General features: G+C 40.4%; 1 protein-coding gene across 16 annotated transcripts in view; it reads right to left on the bottom strand.

Annotated features, from left to right (window-relative positions):
* SULF1 (sulfatase 1) overlaps window positions 1-21,454 on the bottom strand; it is a 184,598-nt gene that overhangs the window by 36,504 nt on the left and 126,640 nt on the right. For all 16 annotated transcript variants that reach the window (XM_064388755.1, XM_064388748.1, XM_064388694.1 and 13 more), the window contains 3 exons: window positions 20,932-21,171; window positions 8,476-8,627; window positions 6,265-6,434 (listed from right to left, as the gene is read on the bottom strand). In XM_064388755.1, the coding sequence (XP_064244825.1) occupies window positions 6,265-6,434; window positions 8,476-8,627; window positions 20,932-21,171 (562 nt within the window). The remainder of the gene's footprint in view (window positions 1-6,264; window positions 6,435-8,475; window positions 8,628-20,931; window positions 21,172-21,454) is intronic.

The following is a 21,454-nucleotide window of genomic DNA, read 5'->3' as shown; positions in this document are numbered from 1 at the left end:
CTAACAGATCTGTTCTGGTGCTGGAAGACATTAGATTCTTAAAATTTTGAATTGATACCCTCAGTTAAACTAACAAAAAAATTCCAACTGCTATGTAACAATAACAAATGCTGAGCATAGGCACTTTCCTATAAAGGCATATTCATAACGAGAACATTTCACCCTGAGATTTTGTAATCAGTCATCCATGTGAATAAGTTTAGAGAGAAATTTACAGTGATAATCAAGTGATCTATAGACTGTGGAAGGAAAAAATATTTGGAAGCACTAGTGCATTTTTAAAGAAAGATTCTCCACAAAATCTCTAATTTGTCTGTAAATATCAGTTCAAGTGGATACTTATGCTGAGAGAAAAGCAGTAGTATTAGCAGTCAGTGCTGTAATCAAAAGGTCTCAGCAATTCTTTCTGACAACATATTTACTATATTCATATATTTAAATTTGAACTTCTAAATTAAGAATGCATTTTATTTGGCTTTTAAGGTACCACAATAACTTTAAGTTAGGCAAGAAACGATAAAAATACCCAACAACCCAAAAAATGGATGCTTGTACTTGAGGATCTATTAAAATGGGGTCCCCAAACAAATAATTCAGAAACAAATTTCACTACCTTCTACTAGTAACTGAATGGAATTGTCATATTCAATGAAATAAATGGAATAAAGCCATTTTTCAAGTCATAATTACAAAAAGATATTTTACAGTTAGGAAAGGATTGGGAGAGTACTGAATGTTTTAAGAGCTTCAAGAATTTAGAACAACTTTAAATTAACATTTGCTTTCTAAAAAATTAAATATATACGTCTCTAACAGATGGGATAATTGGAGAGAAACAAGTATGTTTCCAAACATTTGTTCAACTGCTCATAGTAAAAATCTGTGTTTGCCCCTATTTACAACCTTGTAATTCCCTCCTGTTTCTATTCAATGAAAGAAATTATGTTCACAAATATACTGCCTAAAAATGTTTGGTTTGAATAACTCCATAAAGTTCTCAGGGGGTTCAGTCTCAAAAGTGTTTGGCTACTCTTCTGTCTGGATTGTGAGTCCTCCAGTTAGTGAAAATAATACAGTACTTAGACACCCCAAGAACATATTCATTTCATAAAAATAAAAGTCAACGACATTTTAAAGTAATACCTTTGGTAAAACTGATTGAGAAAAATGAATACTTTCTGTACAGAATTAGCACCTCTATTATTCTTTGAAATATGATTAGCAAACATGGCATAAGTGGTCATGTTTCTTCAAGTCAAAATAAACAAAGGAAGCAAATTCTTTGTTTCCAAGGAAAGTAGACTTCCAGGCTTAGACACTGTTCTTGGAAAGCAGGAAGCCTAGGTTCTAGGCAAAATTAAAAGTGAATAAAACCTAAAACAACCCACAACCAGTGGCCATGGTCATTATTAATGTGAAGTTGAATTTCACCACTCTGGGTCTGCTTTTTCTGCGTCTTAAAATGGGACTCTTTTAAACCCAGTGATAGTTATAGATCTGGGTATGTGGGGTATGAAAGTTTCACTGCCCAAGTGTAACGCAATTGCTATATTTTAGAATAAAGAAGTGAAACAGTTGTTGCCTGTGAAGTATAAAATCTTTTTCATTCAGGAAACGCCATTTGTTGCTCCTGTGGAAGTTAATTGTGCAACAAGAATATTACTTACATTTCTATTTCACAGCATTTCTTCTTGTCTTGTCTTTAAAATCACACTCCCAATGACGCGTGCAATGACTGTGATCACTTATTTCTAAGACAGGAGTCCAAGCAGGCCTCGGGCCAGTAGTGACACTACACACTGACATGCCAAGATTTATTACTGATGCAAATGGATGATCCCACTCTAATGGCCCCATGTCCACATTATAAGAAGTGCCATTGTTACTGACAGATGTTTGAGACTCGGCCTCAGTGATTCCAGGTGCAGCCACCTCACACCCCAAACTCACACTCAAAACTGCTCTGGGGATCCAGAGCTACAACATTTCTTTTGATGCTTCACTACTGCAGACCTACACACCTGGTATTTCAGCACCCTTCATATGATCTTTAAATGGAAATATAAACTCCTGCCTTTCATATCACCTACCTTTTCTTAGCTTGTGAAGTTTTCTCATCTATTCAAGATAGATCAGATTCCATTTCTATCTGCTCCTCCTAATGTTTCTAGCTTGGCAATAGGATTGCTTCCAAGTAGTCATAAAATCTGGCTGTGTGTCCTCATGCCAGCCCAAGTATTTTAACTCAGCACAGCCAGCGGTGGTTCAGATTTCCATTTTTTACATTCTTCAGTAAACCTGCCTCCTGCAGATTTTTGCTTCTAATGTTTGTTTACTTCACAGCTTATAAACAACCTAGGTCTGATTCACAGTTCCCCTAAGACTGGTTCACACTGGAAGGTAAAGGGAAGTTAAAGTGCCACAGGCCCTGAGCATAACAGATAATTCAGGCTTTCATCAGAGCATCCTTTGACTCAAAGATTTCCAGCTCAGCTGTCTGATGAAACAAGATTGTCCTGTAACATAACTTCATATTTAACAACAACGTTTCCAAAGGTCTAACAACCCCACTCCCTGACAGACGATGTTCATTACCACAGCAAAAATCTATGCATTGCTTTCATCTAGTACATCTTCTCTAGTCCCATTTTCTTTCACAGAAATAATGTCTGGGGATAGTTAGAGTGCATGCATTAGAATGATTTATTTTCAGAAAATATTTCACTCATTACAGTGATAGCAGCCAGGATAAATGTTCAGAAATATTTTTAGATGTCAGAAATAGTATATACATTATGGAGAGGAGAAGTGGGAGAGTGGGAGGGGAGAATGGATGCTTAAAAACAATAAAGAGTCTGCTGCTTCCCATATGATATAGTTTGTGTTTGATTTTAAACTGGAGTTAATAAGAATTAAAAGGAATCACTTAATAAGTAAACAGTGTACACATCATTACTGTTCTTGTCTTTGTAAGACTTTCCATGCCACTCCAGAGCTTGTTTGTGCTGAGAAGGAAAGGACTATAACATAATGGTGGCATGTGATTCTTAATTTTCTTTTTGTTTTTGATGTATTGTTCATAAATCTAAAGGACTTTGCAGCTGCATTCATTTGATTTAATTTTTGCCATGTTGATAAGCGAGGAAATGAGACCAATAGACGCCCACACTTGAGGGCAGAGCTCTCCCTGAACTGGAGTATTTCCTGCTATAGCCACTCCCTTCTTTAAATGTGCCAGTGGAAAACTTCTAAACAAACTTTTGGGTTGTTTTTTTTTTTTTTTTTTGATGTTGGTTTGGTTTTGTTTTGTTTTGTTTTGTTTTGATTTATAGATGCAGCATTTCAATCTTTAGCAGGCACCTTACCAGCAAAGAGACATCATGTAATTTAAGGGTCTGCTTCAGCTACTGTTCTCTTAAGCAAAGTTTCTTACATGTGGTTGACAGGCTATCTTAATCCTTGGTTTGTAGGTATAACCTTCCATCTCAGTTTGTTAAGCCAGCAAGCAGCTTTTGACCTGGTTTCCTTTCTTTGTTGGAGGTAGGCGTTACAGTAACATGATACAGCAACTACATTTTTAAAAACAAAATCCAAGGTCAGATGGCTGTCACCCAAGGTCAGAAGGAAAAGATTCAAATGGTGCTTGACCACCAAGGAAGAAAACCTAAGGGTTAAATGTTCAAATTACACAAACCTTGGCAGGAGGGATTTTATTGTTCTTGTTCTGTTTTCATAGGGAACACATAATATTTCTGTGAGAACTGAACTTCTCATATCTTTCAGAGCACGTTGCTTATATTTTTGATAGGGAAATCAGTTGGAATCTTCAGCCACCCAAACCCAAATTAGCAGTTTATCTTCAATTTGTCTCATTTCTCAGTCTGCAGACTGAACTTTAACACACGCAGTCAGTCAGTGCAATAAGAAACACAAAACAAGCCAGCAAGGATCTCTTGAGGTCATTGGAGTAAAACCTCTTTGCAAGAAGCTTGCCAAGAAATCAACAACACCAGAAGAAAAGAAGAAGCACAGATGAGTGCTCTCACAAGTAGCCTAGCAGAGCAAGGTATTTAGACCCCAGGAGTCCACAAAAATAAAAATTAATTTTAGCTGGAATTTTGCTTAATCTTTGCAGGTGACATGTAACCTGTATATAACATGGAGAGGCAGTTAAAAATTTGGAGACCAGCTAAAGCCTTTTGTTTTATTAGCACAAGCTAGAAAACAAGTAGGCTGAAAACATCAAGCGGCAGAAAGTCATCAAGAGCATGATAAACCAAAGCAAGTTCCTACAAGCACTTGTCAGAAGGGAGCAAGGAGCTTAAAATGAGTTGGCCTGGGGAGAGGTAGGGTGAGATATAATGATTCAGTGCTTTTCTCCCAGACACCGTCCCCACAGCTAAGCAGAAGCAGTCTGGATCCTGCCCTCCTGTATGATGGATAGTCCCCCAGCAGGAAGGATGGCTTGCCTGAGGCCAGGCAGTCTGTGCCACTAAGTGGGAGACAATCTGTTGAATGGAGTGAGAACAAATAGATATAACTCTCTTGCAGTGAAAAGCGGCAATTGAAAGGAGACATGGGAGAAATCCTTTCAATTTGATATAGTGACTATTCATTACTCTTCACAGAATGGGAAGCAGGGGACACAGGTGGCATAATGAAGCTCCAGGTTTAGAAGGAAATAAAAAGTAGCCTTTGTCCTCAGTGCACAAAGTGACACTGTAGAACTTGTTGCCACAGGATGGTGGGCCTGCACCAGAGTTTAAAAAGAGATTAAACCAATGCAAAGAGAATGGGGCACACTGACCTGGATGCTTCACCTAAACTTGTGATTTTTAGAAGCTCGAAAAACAGAGGAAAAAATTGGTGGTTTTACTTTCCTCCTCGCTCCACCATTGTTCCCTGCTACTTTCTGCTGAAGCGCATAATTCAGGACTGAGAATGTTCTTCCATACAACCCAATATAACAGGTTTCATGTATTCGTGTCTATCTTATTTACCAACTAAAATCTCAACTTCATTAGTTCCCTATATGGGTCGAAGTTACTCTGAATATCTAAGTAACTACAAAATATTGCTGACTGGTTTGCATTACTTGCAAAGTCTGGTCTCAGAAATGTGGGATCATGAAGAATATAAGATTATAAGGTCAGGGAAACTGGCATATCTAGAAAGTAGCAGCCAGTAAGAGGATAAAAGATGCAAAACAACAACAATGTAACCACATGCCATGAACAGCAAATATTTTTCTGGTCTTAACCAGTGATCAGTTTGGGCATGAAGTTTATGCAGTAACTACTACTCCTAGAAATTTTAAAGTATTTGATGTAAGTCAAAAAACCATCCTGGTATGTGAACTACTGCACAGTGTCCAAAATACAATTTTTAGACCAAGGAGCTTTCCCACTGTCTAATGAAATTAATTTATCCTCATTTTGAGATAAATGTACAATCCAGCTGGAATATTGTATAAAGATGTTTTTCGTGATTTTCTTTTTGTTGTTGTTGGGTTGTTTTTTAAAGGTGTGCAAATACATTGTTTCAGAACAAATGGAAAGACTGGTCTACAAACCCATGGGAGTCACAAGTGCAATGGAAATCTTCCATAGCCTCTCACTATAATGAAAAGGACCCAGAATATTCAAGATAGGAAGTAACATGAGGAATTCACAGACGTGGAATCTCCACAGATTTTTACCTTAAGTTGCTTTTTCTTCTAGAAACAAAATGAAGAGTTGGAGTTTTTTGTTATAGTTTGATCACCAGAAAAGATTAAGCGTGTTATTTAAAAGTGCAGTCTGATCGGCTATTTTGGGAATCTGCCAGTATCTAGTGTATAAACAAATCTGGTGCACTCAAAAGCTTCAAAAGGGTGTTTTTACTCAATGCATTCAGTTAGTTAGAGCCCAGGAAGCACATATCTTAGAGGGAAACGAAGGAAGTAATATCTTTCCAACAGATCCTGACCTGTGTCTACATATTTTCAGGGTATTGTAAGAAGCTGCCCTTACAAAGCCAAATACTGACCTTTTAATCTCCCACAACTTCCCAGGAGGAAAAGAGTTTCTCTCTGCTTTAATAATGGTCGGAGCTGTCACTCTCCCCCGCAAAAGGAACAAGCACAGCAAAAGAAACAAGCAAACATTCTCTGCTTACATGAGTGTCTTATATTTGAGTTGCCTGTTCCTGAGCTGTCTCCATAAACAAATTCCTCGCAGAAGCAGATACAAGGAGCAGGTCTGGCAGTGTGTGAGTTTCACTTACATGTGCTGTGAAGCATTGGGGTAGAGCTCTGAGAACTGCGGCGCAGAATCCTCGGGGCCGTGGGGCGCAGCGTGGCTGATGACCATCATTATGGGCCTATGGGGATATATCCTCTTAGACATTCTGAAGTAATTAATGCTCTCATTAGTGATTAGGTCTGTGAAGTAGTCCTGGAACATACGATTAACACAAAGCAAAAGTTACAAAGTGCATGATTAATTAGATCACATACTATCATGTTATTATGTTATTTTTCAAGCCCTCATTAAAGCTCGGATCAGGAAGTAAAAGCATACCATCAAAGAGATGTATGATTTGAGGGAGCATAGGGGAGACTGAGCAGTAATTACTTTCTTAAGCAGGCAATGCCACATAAAATGAGACAGTATTTTGCAAATCAGATACAACAGAAAGTATTAAGTAAATTTGATTACCAGATTTGGGAATATAATGCTAAGTAACATTTAAAATAGCAGACTGTACTGACAAAGATATGTTTCTTAAATTTCATTGATAAAACACCTCACAAGGTAATTGCTCCCAAATAACATTGAATCCTAATCTGATTTTATGTTTACATAAACATTTATTGCACACTCTTTGTTCAGACTATACTTTTGCATATGTACAAAGTGGAAGACAGCTACAACAGGCAACAGACTGCAAAAAATCTTAATCAAAGAAATTGCAAATGAGAATGCAGGGAGCAGTTGAATTCCTGTGGGCTCTGTTCATTTAATTGTGCAACTTTAAGCAGTGCAGCTGCTGAGATTAAGGTTGTGACTCGCTAATAAACTGGCTTAACCCACAGCTAAGGTGGCAAATGGAAGTCTACAAGGAAAAGGGAGGAAATAGAACTAAGAAAAAAAGATGAAAACTTAAATTAAACCACCTGCCACCTTGGAGTATTCACTGTTGGCCTGGAGGTCTAGCTCGAGCTTCATTGAGAAAGTGCTGAGACAATGTTTGTAATTTCAAGCACTTCCAGGCATGACTAATCTTATGTTGTGGATTCGAGGCCCTGAACAGCTGCAAAAGCAGAGCCTGAGGGACAAGGTCTGTGTCGCATGTCAGTGCTAGGACAAGCCAACCAGCTGTGACCTCCTTGCTCACCCGCTCCCTGTCCCCTGCCCCTTCCCCTCTCCTGCAGCAAGCTTGGGACATGCACAGTAGCCCTGGCTGCTACAAACCCTGCAAGCAAATGGATGAGACAGTGAGTGATCCTTTAGTTTTCAAAACAGATAATGATTGTTAGGTAGCAGGGCTGTGATGATTTCTGGATTTGTGGCCTGAGTGAAATGCCTGTATGACTGCTCTCCCAAAGCATCTACTCCACTCCTGTTTCTCTGTTTACTCTAGCTACATATACAGGGTGTGTAAGGAATGCATAACTAACCAGTATTATATATTTCCTTTTTTTTTGTAAACTCTGTATAAATATATAATCAGTATAATGTAATTTCTATGGATGGGAAAATCAGAAGCAGGCGTCACTAGCTTCCAATAAAAACTCATTACATGGGTCAGAAACCACAGCTGAAACATCTGTATCATCTTCCTGGAGCTGCAATTTGAGGAAATTCCAGATTGCTTTCTGCAGGCTGGTTTGTCTGAGATCTGCCCTCCTAAGCCTTTCCAAGAAACTTCATGGCAGTGGGCAGGTCCCCTTGGCATACTTTCCACACTTTGTCAGGAGCACAAACAAGCTCTGAACTTTTCCAACGGCCGTGTTCTTGCCCTTATCTACCCTCATACTCATATCCGGAGTCTGACACCACAGGCATACAGCCTTTCTTTGGCGTGCACTCCACAATGGAAAACAACATTAACCAAGGTTCTTGTGTGGGTAATAACTGACAGCACTCAGCAAACTTTAAAGTTCAGTAGTGCAAGGGACACAATTCTTTTGGGGAAAGACTTTTATTTACTGTTTGCTTCTGCCAAAACATCACATTCTGTCAGGGAGAGCGAGGGAGGGAGGGGAGGAAGGAGGAAGGCATCACCAGGCTCCACTGAAGAGCCTTAGGAACATTCTTCTGTTGAGTGATTAATATTCTCAGGTGGAAATTGATCTGAAATGCCCTGGAGAGAAAATGACATCTCAATTTCATGGTTGTAGTTGTTTAATTAATTAATTATCTGGTTAATTAATTTTCTGAAAGTTATTTTTATATGGATTAATCATGTGGCATTTATGTGTCTGGAAAATACCTTTGCATAATCAAATCCGTGCTTCTCTTTGTTACCATTGCGAGAAATGGTGTAATTATAGAAGCGAGAGTTCTTCACTAATCCAACCCACTCTCTCCACCCAGGAGGGATGTAGCTGCCATTGTATTCATTGAGGTATTTCCCAAAAAAAGCTGTGAAGTAAAAAAAAAAAAAGAACACACACACGCATGAGGCTTTGCAATCCAAGTCTTTTAGTCTGAGTCAAAAGAACGTATGAATGAAGAGAAAATGTGTTAGAATGAGTCAGAGTTGCTTTACCAAAAATCTTCCTTTTATAGCTTAGAGGGTTTTGAAATTAAAATAAGTTATTTCCAGACTTTTATGAGAGTTGAAAGCTTTCGTGACTCTATGTTTTATTCTTAATATTTTGGAATCTAGTGTTCATGTGAAATATTTTCAGAGTTTCTTTTAGAAAGAATATGTTCCTCTTGGTTTCCACTTGAATATGAAATAAAAGCTCAGTACCCAGAGGAAACATCTGAGAAACACCTTGTGGTTTTCAGCAAGTCCTGTGATGTTTCAGAGCTTGGCTTCCGACTTTTTGAAAGTTCAGGCTTGCTATCCTGGCTACATTTGCTGCTTTGATAAAAGGTCTGGGAAGCACAGATCTCTATCCCATTAGGACATGTTTGGGTAGAGCAAGAAGGGATCCCCACCTGCTTTGCTGCCACATCATCTCTAAGGCAAAACTTACAAAGAGGCGAAGGCTTGGAGGTCAAAATCCTCTACCTGGCCTGCCAAACTCTATGTACGTTTTCCTATATAGCTCAAGGTTACAAGTCAGAACCCACTCAGACTGAAAATTTCAGCCTTTGCCATAGGTTTATAGGTGCTCCTGCCAATTCATCTGCAAGGAAGTGGGAAGGAAAGCAGTTTCACAATGCAGCAGGCTCCCAGCTATCCAGGAGCTGTGGATTGCCTGTGGCAAAGATGCAGAGACACCAAAAGCCAGCCAGCTGCCTTTGGAAGGGAGTATGCTTAATGCTGGCATGGCAAATGCAGCCACTTTGCTTCTAGGGAGAGAGGGGTATGGGAGGTCTTTAGCTGCTTTGTATGGTCTGTGACCTGGACAGAATAGTCTGTTCAGATGGGCCCATTCTGCTTTTCCACTGCCGGGGAACTGCAGTGACAAAACACCTGATCAGGTCTGTCATTTTTGGGATTTTTTATCTCCTGTTCAGTCCCAGGGACCTACTGGAGTGCCTCAGTATCTTCACTGTTCCCCCTTTTAATTTTCTTGAGGTTTACAAGCCCCTGGAGGGTCACCTGTGCCAGCAGTTCTGCTGCCTGTGTCCCCAGGAGCCTGCACACAGGTACTGCTGGTGCTCACAAAATCAGACACGATGGAGAAGGAGGGAATGACAGACACCTCTCCCTCTCCAGGCACAGAGCCCTTCACAGCTGTCCCTGCACCCCTCACAGTGCCCAGCCATGTCATTGCTGCCAGCCCCAACTCAGCAGTCAGTCCTGTCTGCAGAGAGCTGCTGCCCAGAGATGCTGTCCCTCAGCTGGGCACTGGGACATACCTTGAATCCCTGTGCTTGTTTCCTACTAGGAAATGAAGTCACATTGGAAAGCCTCACATCCAACCTAGACACATTCAATCTAACCAAAAAAAGCACATTTGTGGAAGGGCTCAAATAATTCAGATCTGATTGATGTGGGCATGGTGAACTTCTTGGGAAAACTGGTGGAAAAATCAACATGTTCATAATTAAGACTTGTCTGAGGCAACATAAATATGATGCAATTCAATCAGGCAACTGCCAAATGCCAAATGAAACCGGAGATGACAGTCATATATATAATGTTACTTTCCTGCACCACGTAGAATGTGACATATAAACAAGTCCTACAGACACTAGATCAGGCTTCCAGCTCTTCTTCCCACAGCCACCAAAAAAGCAATCCAACCTGTCTCCTTTTTTATCCTGAGGCCTAGAGAAATCAAGAACTGTAAGGTGAAGAGAGTGACAGTGGGCAGGGAATACGTGCCCAGCACTGTTGTCTCCTGGAATGGAAACCATACCTCTCATCTAAGGCAGCCAAACTGGTTTAAACTATCAGTCAGATATCATGGGAAAGTATATGGATGAAGGCTGAAATTCTGTGAGAAGGGAAGCCAAGGAAAGAGGAAGAGGCAAAGAGAAGTCAGAGAGAGAAAATAGTGAAGAAAATATGGGAGAGTGATGTAACAGAGAGAGAGGGAGCATGGTTGAGCCAAGCAAAACCAAGGGCAGTCTGTGGTTACCGGGGAAATCTGAGGTCAGCCCTTCCGAGTGCCATCCCAGGTCTACCAGCAGCTGCTGTACAATTCTGGGGAATCTCTGTGTGCTGTGCTCATCAGTAAAGGGCTGTACTGACAACCTGTCTCTCACAAATATCAGAGGCTTTCAAATTGTGCAATGGAAGCTATGACAATTTATCATATAGGATGGTTTGACTGCTTCATGTATTATAAGATTGACTCACTTGGAGACCTGGACTCTGCTATTTACAGTCTTGCCAAACTTTAATCATTAGTGGTGATAGTTTCCATGCTATCTGACTCAGGCTGTATTTTGCTCTATGGAACCTTTTAGCCAAACAGCTCAGTAATTTCCAAGAAAAAGACTGGGGAAAAAGAAATGGGTTCACCCATATAAAAATAATTGTCAGATTTTTCTATATGAAGTTCTGATGTGTATAGGTTTTGATGTAGAGCCTTTATAAATAACAGAGGTGGCTATGAAAATCTGCCTCAAAATGACCAAGCTCAGAAAAAACTGTAGCACACAGATGATTATTCCATCCTCTCACTTTAGCACCACAATGGAGTGTTCCTTTATGGATTTGAGAATATTCCCAGAATTTAATTTTTGGCATTAAAAAAGCCATCAGTTTCCCTCACTCCTGACTCTCTTTTTTGGTATTCATTACCTGAGAAAGCCACCAGCATAAAATGAAAAGATGAGATGACCTGAGGCATAAGTACGAAAATAGATAAACTGAATTCGGAAAAGAAAGGATGGCTTGGAGCTGAGGAGGGCCAGGCCAATTCATCTTGGAGTTTCCTTGCTTTAGATTACTTAATTTTCTAACTTTAATGTTTTATCAGATACCTTTTGGTCCACTGAACCCCATATTTCAGTTCATGTTATGAGACCTCGGATTGACAGCCTGAACCATTCACCTTTGTGTTGGCAGTGATTTAATATTTTATCATAAAAATAATCTCAGTGCTGTCAAATTTTAAGCAGCTCCCTGAGTGACAGTTTGCAGAAATAGATGTTTCCCCCTGTTGCTGTGTAAAGCAATTCCCATGTCAAATGTGTACCAAAGACCTGAATACTAGAAGAAACAGTGGCTGTGACAATGGATCATATTTGCCAAAATGCTTTAACCAAAAATAGTTTATTGGTTATAAACTCAAGAGGATATGAGTAATTAGACAGGTGAAGGGAAAAGCCAGGCTTTTACTGAAATGCAAGTGTTCAGTCCTTGCACCGTGTTGCCTTTTGAGTACTACTGAGAATAGGACAGGGTGGGTGAGTCAGAACTGGGGCCCAGCAGCAGCAGCAGCAGTTAGTGTCTGGCCCTTCAGGCTCTGAATGAAGACAAGTGCCAGAGTAAAAGGAAAGCACAGGAGTGTCCATGGGACCAAATAACAATCAGCAAGTAATCACCATGGGTGTCCTAGCTGTTTTTTGTTTAACTCGAGAATTGTTAAAGAGTAGAGCACTATGGAATATGTCAAAGAACTGCTCAGGAACTGACACTGTGATGTGCAGATGTCTTTGCTGGGTCTTCACATGCTTGGCTTGTAGAATCAACCTCCATCTTTAACTTAGCTGTAGCCCAACACTTGCTGAATTCCTCAAGTCTGAGAACTAACTGGGAAGCCTCAGCTTCAGAAGCTGCTTGGACTCAGCAGCTTGGGTTTAGGAAGGGTTAGGAAGCCATTTCTGCTGGTAATTAATAAAATGGAAATTATGACTCAGTGGGTAAAAGCCTCATTAAAAAGTAATGCCATTTCAAGGGACATCTTTTCATTATTATGTGTAACAGCCCCCATAGGGATAGCAGCAAAGATAAATGCTTACTTTTGCATTTTAATAAGACAATTTTTATCTGCATTCTGGCAGTTTTGCTAACTGTTCCCAGGACACATTGTTATTTTCTAATCACATGTAGTGTAGCTTTGTATATCAGAATAATTGTATTCTGTATTAGTATGTTCAATTATGTTTATGCAAACAACAACACATGGCATGGTGAACAGTTTTACAGACATCTATGCGTCTCTGGAGGGGCTGCAGAATATACATGTCTGGTACCTGACATGAACAGATGCCTTAAGACAGGGTTTTGTTTTCCTTTTTACAATTAGCTAATGATTTCTGTACTGGGCTGAGAGATCCAGGGGGTTGCAAAGGGTGCAAGACACATATAATTTGATCCAGGGGCTCTCTAATACTTACAGCTGAGTGTGATTCAAATTCTCGTAATTCCCAGGACTTCTCTTCCCAGCACTTTTTACAAGCAATTATGACTAATGTTTACAGTATTACACAATAGATTTAGTCCTCTAACTCCTGTCAGCATTAGTGGATTAGTGCACAGGTGAACTGGGCTACATCTGCTAGTGAGACATCTCTGCACTTCCATGGATCAAAGGACATATATGATGTTCTACACCCTTGTTATTTGTTGAGGCTTATGGGAATGTTTCTGAGTTAAAACAAATGCAAACCTTTAAAAAGCCACACTGCAGAAAGGTTTAGTCACTGTGACCCAGACAAGAGCTTTAAGTAGACAGCCCACTTCCTTTAACAAAGTCAGGAAACCATTTACAGGAGTTGCAGGGCACTGTTTATACGACATTTCAGGACTCAAACGCAGTGATTCTATGGTTCTGTGGACAGAACCCAACATAACTTCAGCTTCCAAATAATTCCAGTAAATTCCTTCTCGCTTTCTTCCCATTATGTAAGCCATAGATTCAAACTTGAGAAATTTGATTTTTCCCTTCTGTTAAAAAATTGCAGAAGATTAGTGTATCACGTCACTGGAGCGTAGAAAGCCAGATCAGTATGCCAGCACCACCTAGGAAATGAAATAAGCATTGTCCCAAAAAATGTGGTGAGGAAACTGAGGCACCAAGAGGTTAACCTTCAGCTAGACCAAGTCACGCAGGAAGCCTGTGGCATTGCCAAGAATGTAATTCAGATTTCACGGTTCCCAGTCTTGTAACTTAAACGCAATAGAAAAACCTCAGGTTTTCTACTTTTTCTCCAGCTTTGTGGGTCTTTCCCAGTTGCTGCCAGGTTTACCATTGGAACCAAAAAGATCATTAAGGATTTTATAACTCAGCAGTTGCAAAAAGCATTAGCCTATAACTTGATATAGCAATTGTTAGCCTGGGTGATGTCTTTAACAAAGCCTGTATTATGGGCCAAGCTGGTAGCACTTTCCAATATTGATGTTGTCTGACACTTCTCATTATAAGACCCTGTTTTCAGTTGCTTATAACTCTCTTATACTTGGACTTAAATTTTCCGCACTGGATGTCTGCCTCAGGCTGAATTTTTTGAAACTTTTTAGCCCAAACAGTAGCCATCTTTGAGAACCACAGTAATGGAAAAGGAATTAGGCTTAACATCTGAAAAAAATTATGTGAGATTTCATTTGATAGCACTTACATGCTCTGCACCGAGAGCAGGCGCTCTGTGAAAGGCATGATGGTCTCTCTGTCAAGGAGGCATCTATTAGAATCCTTTAAATAAAACCCTGCAATTTTCATGTGCTGGAGATCTGGACACCTCAGGATATTTATTCCCTGTCCACCTGTGAGTGGTGTCAGTAGGAGGGAGAAAGTTGATTGGAATGCAGAGGGCAGGAGGTGACCCGATAAGGACAAGCAGTCTGGGGAACGGCAGGAAATCCAGCAAAGGAGCTGGGGGGGAAGAAGCAGTGGGGGCTTGGGGCCCCAGGACTGGCAATGTCAACCAAGAAGTGGGACAATGAGTGCAGAAAGGAGAAAGAAGCTGATTGACAAGGCGGGTGGGAGAAGCAGATTTGCTGATCAGGCTGGAAAAGGAGATCGTTAATGGTAAGCAGTGGGAACAGGACATGTCTGTCAAGAACTGACTGGACCTGAGAGAGGAGGGAGGGAGAGAGAGAGAGAGGGAGGGAGGGAACGACTTGAGGACAGACAAGCATAGGGACAAGGCTCAGAGGAGAGGCCAAGGTGAAGTCTTGCAGGGCCAGAAAAATGAGGAGTGGACGCTGCACTGCCTAATGGGGTAGGATGGGGGGAGTCAGAAGTGCTTTTGGTCAGAGTCTCCACTCTGTGCAATGTCTGAAAGGACCCAGCGATGCCTGAAAGGACTCCTCAGTCTCACTGGTTCCTGCCTTTCATAAGACATCTGGAAACCTACAGCAGCGTGCCCAGCACTATGTATGTGATAAAATCCCACTTTGCTTAATTTCTCTGCAAGTGAGCAGTGGAATGGGGCAGATGGGATATGAAACCCCTGATCCTTGCTGATGTGGATGCCAGCACAGTGTCCTTTGATAGAACTAGTCTATCTTTTCAAACGGAGGAAATTTCACCCTCTGTAAAGTGGTATGTTGTTTTGTAGTCAAGGACTGTAATTTGGTCATGTGAACAAGAGAAGAAATGGTTGCATAGAAAATGTTCTACCCAGTTTTTCCTAAATTAAGCACTTGAATACATAAACTTGTTAAAAGTCTTTTAGTATATGGTTTTCTGCGTGATATTTTATAGCATAGAATTATGCTTTAAGCATAAGTAGGCAGATATACTGTGGTTTTTGATGAGGTCCTGGACAGATACCAAAAAAGTTTCACTTCACATGATACCATAGAACTAGAAAATCCTGCATGTTATTCTTTTGGCCTTTTTTCTCTTCTACATTTCACTTTCTGTGGATTATACACATAAATTCAGCATATTTCACTTATACATTTTTTCATAGACAGAAAGTGCAAATGATTGTGAAAACTGAGACATATTTTTAATTATTTAAAATATTTACAGATTAAATTATGTTTGATGCTTTCCAGAATATTTCATACCAATTAAGAAAGAACCTGAAAACTCAGAGTTCTCTCCCTCCTTATTTTCACTTCAGAAATAATCTGCAAACCAGGATTTATTCTCTGCTCATTCATTCCCACCCCTGTATCACACTGTGCCACCCTCTCTGCTCTGAAAGGGTGCATGAGGCAAGATACAAATTAGGTCACTGAAATGATGCAGATTAAAAATAGCAAGTGCTGGCAGTGATTTGTACTGCAAGGCTGTGAACAGGAAACACACTGGCTTTGCCTCCAGAGGAAACTTATTGTCTGCCCACACCTTCAGGAGGCATAGCTTTTGCTCTCTTTATGAAAGATTAACATGTCCCTGTGTGTCAGAAGGGAATGGTGCACAGTTTAAATGCTCCTTAGCTTTCAGCTTCCTGTCATCTCAGTGCTTTATTAGTTCTTTGTTCATTACACTAAGAAATGTACCCATAAGTGACAGATGTCAATGGGCACACTGACATGTGCTGTTGAACACATTAGCCAGTTGTCAACCAAGTGACCATTTCTGTTCATCACTGCACAGAACTCTGTGACTAATGTCAAAACATGCCAGACAGGGGCATCTTGGTGTCACTTCTTGAGTCTGGGGTTTTACAAATGAAGCCATTTAGGAATTAACATTTGAGCTGCTTAACTTCGCATGTTACCATTTTTGTCCCACAAGTAACATCAGAACATTCCCATGCATGAATCTTGAATGTTATTCTAATCAGTTGATACATCTGGGCAAGAAATAAAATACTGGGAAATACATCTTCCCAAAGACAATTCCAGAAAATAATTGCCTAATTTGGTGGTCTCTGTACTTTCAGGTGGGATTCCATGAAGGGAGAGCCTAGTCCTGTGTTTGGCATGGTGCTGTGAGACTGTCAGCAGCTGCTGAGCCGAGGCAGAGTCCTGCTCCCTCCTGCACAGTTACACTGGCTGTGAAGGGCTAAGAGGGGAGAGGATTAGAGAGTAGTAATTCTACAAAGTAACATTAAGCAGAGAGGGTTTAGAGTGCGTAGGTGTGCTAAGTCAGGGTAAGAATTTTAAACTTATACTTCTTTTCATGTTTGCAAAGGGATGAAACTTCAGCTGGTAAAAATGTAAAATCCTGCAGTATGCAAAGTATGACCCACTACTTAAAAATAAAATGTTTATATCATGTTGGCTGTTCTCATGTGATGGTTTGTCTTCTAAAATACCAAGATTATGCTTGGCTGCTGCTCAATTATTAAGATGTAGCACAATCCCCCTTTCGTACTAATGAAGCCAAGGTTGCACTTCTGGGGTTTTCCTTTGTGTTTGTGTAGGTGAATGAGAAAGGGAACCAGCAACAGCAAAGGGCACATCTGAGAGGCAAGACTACGTGCCCTAGGGCTGGGACAGAGCAGTAGAAGATAAATTATGAGACTGAAAGAACAGCAAATGACCAGCCAATACTTTGGAAAGCACAAAGCAAAATCTCTAACTCCTACTGTTAATAAATTTATGAATTAACCTTCTAAATCTAAATAGCTGAAGGAATATCTACTGACATTAAAAACTATGAGATGAAAGAAAACTTCTCAAGAATTTCTCACAATTTCCAAAAAATTTTAAAGTGAGGGACCCTTTCTCCTCTCTAGTGTGACTGCCTGGATCCTATGTAATTAAAACAAATGTCATCACTGAAACTCTCCAGAGCTGCTTTGTTTTCTCTTTCTACCTCTTTACTGTGTGCCTTCCCTGCTATGTCCTACAAATTCAAATTTAATATTACCAGTTTTGTGGACAATCAAGAAGTTGTGCCATTGGTTCATTGCTCCACTAACATACAGCTTGTGAATACGGGAAACTGTAAACACTGAAACATCCTTAATAGTTTTGGCAACTTATAATTAGAAGCAAACGTGGTTTTGGTTTGGCAGTGTTGTTTCTGAATATTGTCCGCCCTGCTACTGCCCAGTATTGTTTCTGAATGCTGCCTGCCTTGCTAGTGTCCAGCATGGTCTCTGCCTATGATTTAGCACTGACATACAATCTTCAAAAAGGGATGTTTCCATGAAATGCAACGTTGCCCTTAGGTCACATCAGAGTAGAAGAATAAAATAGCAAAAGGCAAGAAAAAACCATTCTGTCCTTTGCCAGGTTTCCCCAGTGGGCTCTAATTATAACCGCAGTTTATTAGAGCACGTTTCAGACCACACTTTAAAGGGCCTGCTGTGCTTGTGTGGAGTCCTCGTGGCTTCAGCAGAACTCCCCTCATAACAGTCTGCCCACATGTGATCAATTGCAATAGAGGGGGCTTAGTAAGGGCTGCTGCAGGTTTAGACAATGGATGCTTTACAGATATCAAAAACTGTTTGGAGCAAACAGATGTGAGGACATTATAGAAACACTCTCCCTCCCCTATATTGCCATTGACATGTATTAATTTGATCTTATGCAAAAAATGCATAAATTCTCATTATTAAAGAGTAGCAGGTTGGAGGTATTGTACATTGTCTCATGCAGACTGGAGCTCTCTGGTCAGGTGCCTTATCAGGACTGTCGCCAAACTGTGACTGGCCTGAGTCATTCACTTCTCTTTGTGTGTCTCAGTTTCCCATTGAGGAGGTTACTGATTTACTGTCAAAACATGTAGAAATTCACAGGGTAAGTATCTATAACATCCGCAATCTCTCTCCACAGTTTCCTCATTTTCACTCTCAATTATTCTTGTCTCCCAGGTATTTTTGAGTCATTATAATTTTACTAAACTTTCTAGCTGTGAAGTGTAGATTATTACTTGGCTGGCAGACTTTTGGTGACTTTTTAATAAGGCAACACTATCTTTGAGAAACTTATAAGATCTGCTGTTAATTAAGCTACCAACTCAAAAAATAATTGTGGCTTCATTAGAAGGTAGGATCATCTTACAAGCAGTAAAAAGATAAATCTTTGCAGCCATAATATTGTAGGATTGAACAATGTACCTCCGTCAGAATTGGAGATTCATGCAGATGTTTCCATTTGTTTTCCTTTTCTACTCTTTTCTGCCCTTTGTTAAAACTCACCTATCCTGACAGTTTTAGGACTGATGCTCTGTTTGCCTGCCTTTGAAAAAGTACTTTTTTCCTATTCCTCTCCTTTTGACCCCTTTTTCCTTTCTATGCAATAGGGTCAAGTCTGCATTTAGTAAGCATCTCCACATGTCTTCATAACACAAGGCAGTGCAGAAGATATGCTCAAAGCTGTTTGCCCTCAGAGGGGCAGAAAGGGCTAGTGACAGAGATGTCCTGTTTATGTGTGAAGCATTTAGTTGTGCAAAACATAGATGACAAACCAAGAAGATACAGATTTTTTAGGAACACTAAAGCCAGGTCCCACATGAAGCAGCCATACATTAAGCAGAAAGGATTTCTGAGATGCAAGTCAGGAGATAAAGCTTATATTTTATGTCAAATTCAGCACCTTTTCTAACAGTGATGGTCAGTTTGCTCTTCCTTCCTTTTCTCCTCCAAAGCCTTGATGCTGACCCCTACCCAGGCTTAGCAGTGCTGTACTCAGATGGCAACTTCACTGAGACCAGCTTAATTGAGTGAAGTACTATTCAGCTCATGTGTCAGAGCCAACACCAAACCCCAAAAAATTAAAGATATGTCTGGTTTTGTTTTCAATACAGGAAGCAGAAGTTCTCCAGAACTAGAGATGCAGAGAGACAGAAGAAAAAAGAGTGAACTGTCTGTGTGGTAAAGGAAAGATAGCACAGAGGCAGATAAACTTGAGGCACTGGATGCAGCAGCTTTAAGAGATTTAGGACTAGCAGACAGTATGGAGACAATTGCCAGCTCTATGTTTTGAAAGCAATCCCTTCTTGTGCCTAAGCTGCTGATAGAAACAAGTTTCTTTGCTGCCAGTTACATTGTAAGGAAGGCAGTTGGCAGGAGATCTGTGCCTCCTTTCTCTGTAAAGGGGAGTCTTTGTAGCTGAACGACACTTCTGGACAAATTGCACTCTGACAACCTCGCACAACTCCGTACCTTGAGGAGGGGAAGTCAGGCTGGAGCCTAATGTGTCTACAGATTCAATCTTTGGGGATAGGTGATGCAGAAATGAATTGAGTTTTACATCAAGCCAAAGCACAGACGAGAGGAATAAGAAGAGTTCTTTGTAGACAGGAAAGGGATCTCCTGACTACGGAAAACCACCAGGAATTTACAAGAAAACTATCAAATCTTATTGGTGCACAGTAGAACAATCCTTCTTAAAGGCATGTTTCTACTCCTTTTCAGAAAATGCAAATGAAATATCACCCCATGGCAAAATTTAAATTATACCATTCACCTTGTTTTGCTCCCATGACAGTCCCTCCACTCCTGTGAGGTCTTTGGCACCAGTTCCCAGCCTGGCCCTGACATCTTCTTCCATAACTGCTAGCAGCTGTCCACAAGCAGGACGTAATACTGACCATAATCATGCCTGGAACTGCCAGTTCAGATCCACAATGCCACTAAAATGCACCTCTTTCACTGTAGGTGTAACTGCCCAACAGCTTATTTCCCACCTGGGACATCCAAATGTGAAAATATGCTGCTTTACTACCAGTGGGTTTCTTTACCTGGCTGCTACTGCAGATGTGGCCAGCAGGCAGTACTACCCTCCCTCTCCATAATATTCAACCTCTGCCCTGCACAGCCAGCTTGGGACAACAGTTGCTGCTGTTGTGGTTTAACTCCAGTTAGCAACTAAGTACCACTCAGTTGTTCTCCCACCCCCCACCCCCTGCCACCGTGGGATGGCGAGGAGAATAGGAAAGGAGGTAAAATCTGTGGCTTGAGATAAGAACAGTTTACCAACTTAAATGAAATGTAGTAATAATAATAATAATAATAATAATAATAATAATAATAATAATAATAGTATTGGGAGACAAAAAAGGAGAGAGAAATAAACCCCATAAAAAACTCCCAAGCCCCCAAGTAATACACAATAGAACTGTTCACCACTCATTTACCAAAACCCAACCAGTTTCTAAGCAGCACACCAGTTTGTGTATTGAGCATGATGCCCTATGGTATGGAATATCCCACTGGCTGGTTTGGATCAGCTGTTCCAGCTGTGTCCCCTTCCAAATTCTTGTTCCCCTCCAGCTTTCTCGCTGTCACGGCATGAGACACTGAAAAGTTTTGACTTAGTATTTGCACTACTTACCAACAATTAAAAACATTGCTGTGTTATCAAGATTATTCTCAGCTAAATCCAAAACACTACACTACAGCATCTACTAGGAAGGAAATGAACAGCCAAGAACAGGAAATCATTTCAGGCAGTGCCTTAAGAACGATTGCTGAATATGCCATCTTCACTTTAAGGGAAGAACTTTGCTTTGTCTCTTACCTGTTCTGTACCCAGTGTTGTTGAGGTACACAGCGAAGGTGCGAGGCTCGTGAGTAGCCTGCCACGAGGGAGAAGAGCAGTTTTCGTTGTTGGTGTAAATGTTGTGGTTGTGCACGTACTTCCCAGTCAGCATCGAGGAACGAGACGGGCAGCACATGGGGGTAGTTACAAAGGCATTGATGAAAGAGGCCCCTCCATTCTCCATAATCCTCCTGGTTTTATTCATCACTTGCAAGGACCCTGCAATAAGAGGTACTGATCACCACCGTGCTGTAAAAGATAGTTTGAATATATTGGCTGCTATTATGCTGTTAAAAGTAAAGTGTCAGTGATTAGCTTGCCTCAGTGTGCTTCACTCCACAGCTTTGGTAATTTTAGGGGAAAAGATCACATTTTTACTATACAAACAAAAATACTTTTAAGGATTCCAGAAAGTCAGATTTTTAATTTTTTTTTAGACCTCAAAACAAAGTTAAAATATGGACTAATCTAGAAATAGTGTCAAATCTGTATCAAATTTATA

This window comes from Passer domesticus, chromosome 1, assembly GCF_036417665.1.
Source record: "Passer domesticus isolate bPasDom1 chromosome 1, bPasDom1.hap1, whole genome shotgun sequence".
Taxonomy (NCBI): Eukaryota; Metazoa; Chordata; class Aves; order Passeriformes; family Passeridae; genus Passer; species Passer domesticus.
The sequence above is the reverse complement of the archived record's forward strand: the minus strand, read 5'-3'. Positions and strand labels throughout refer to the sequence as shown.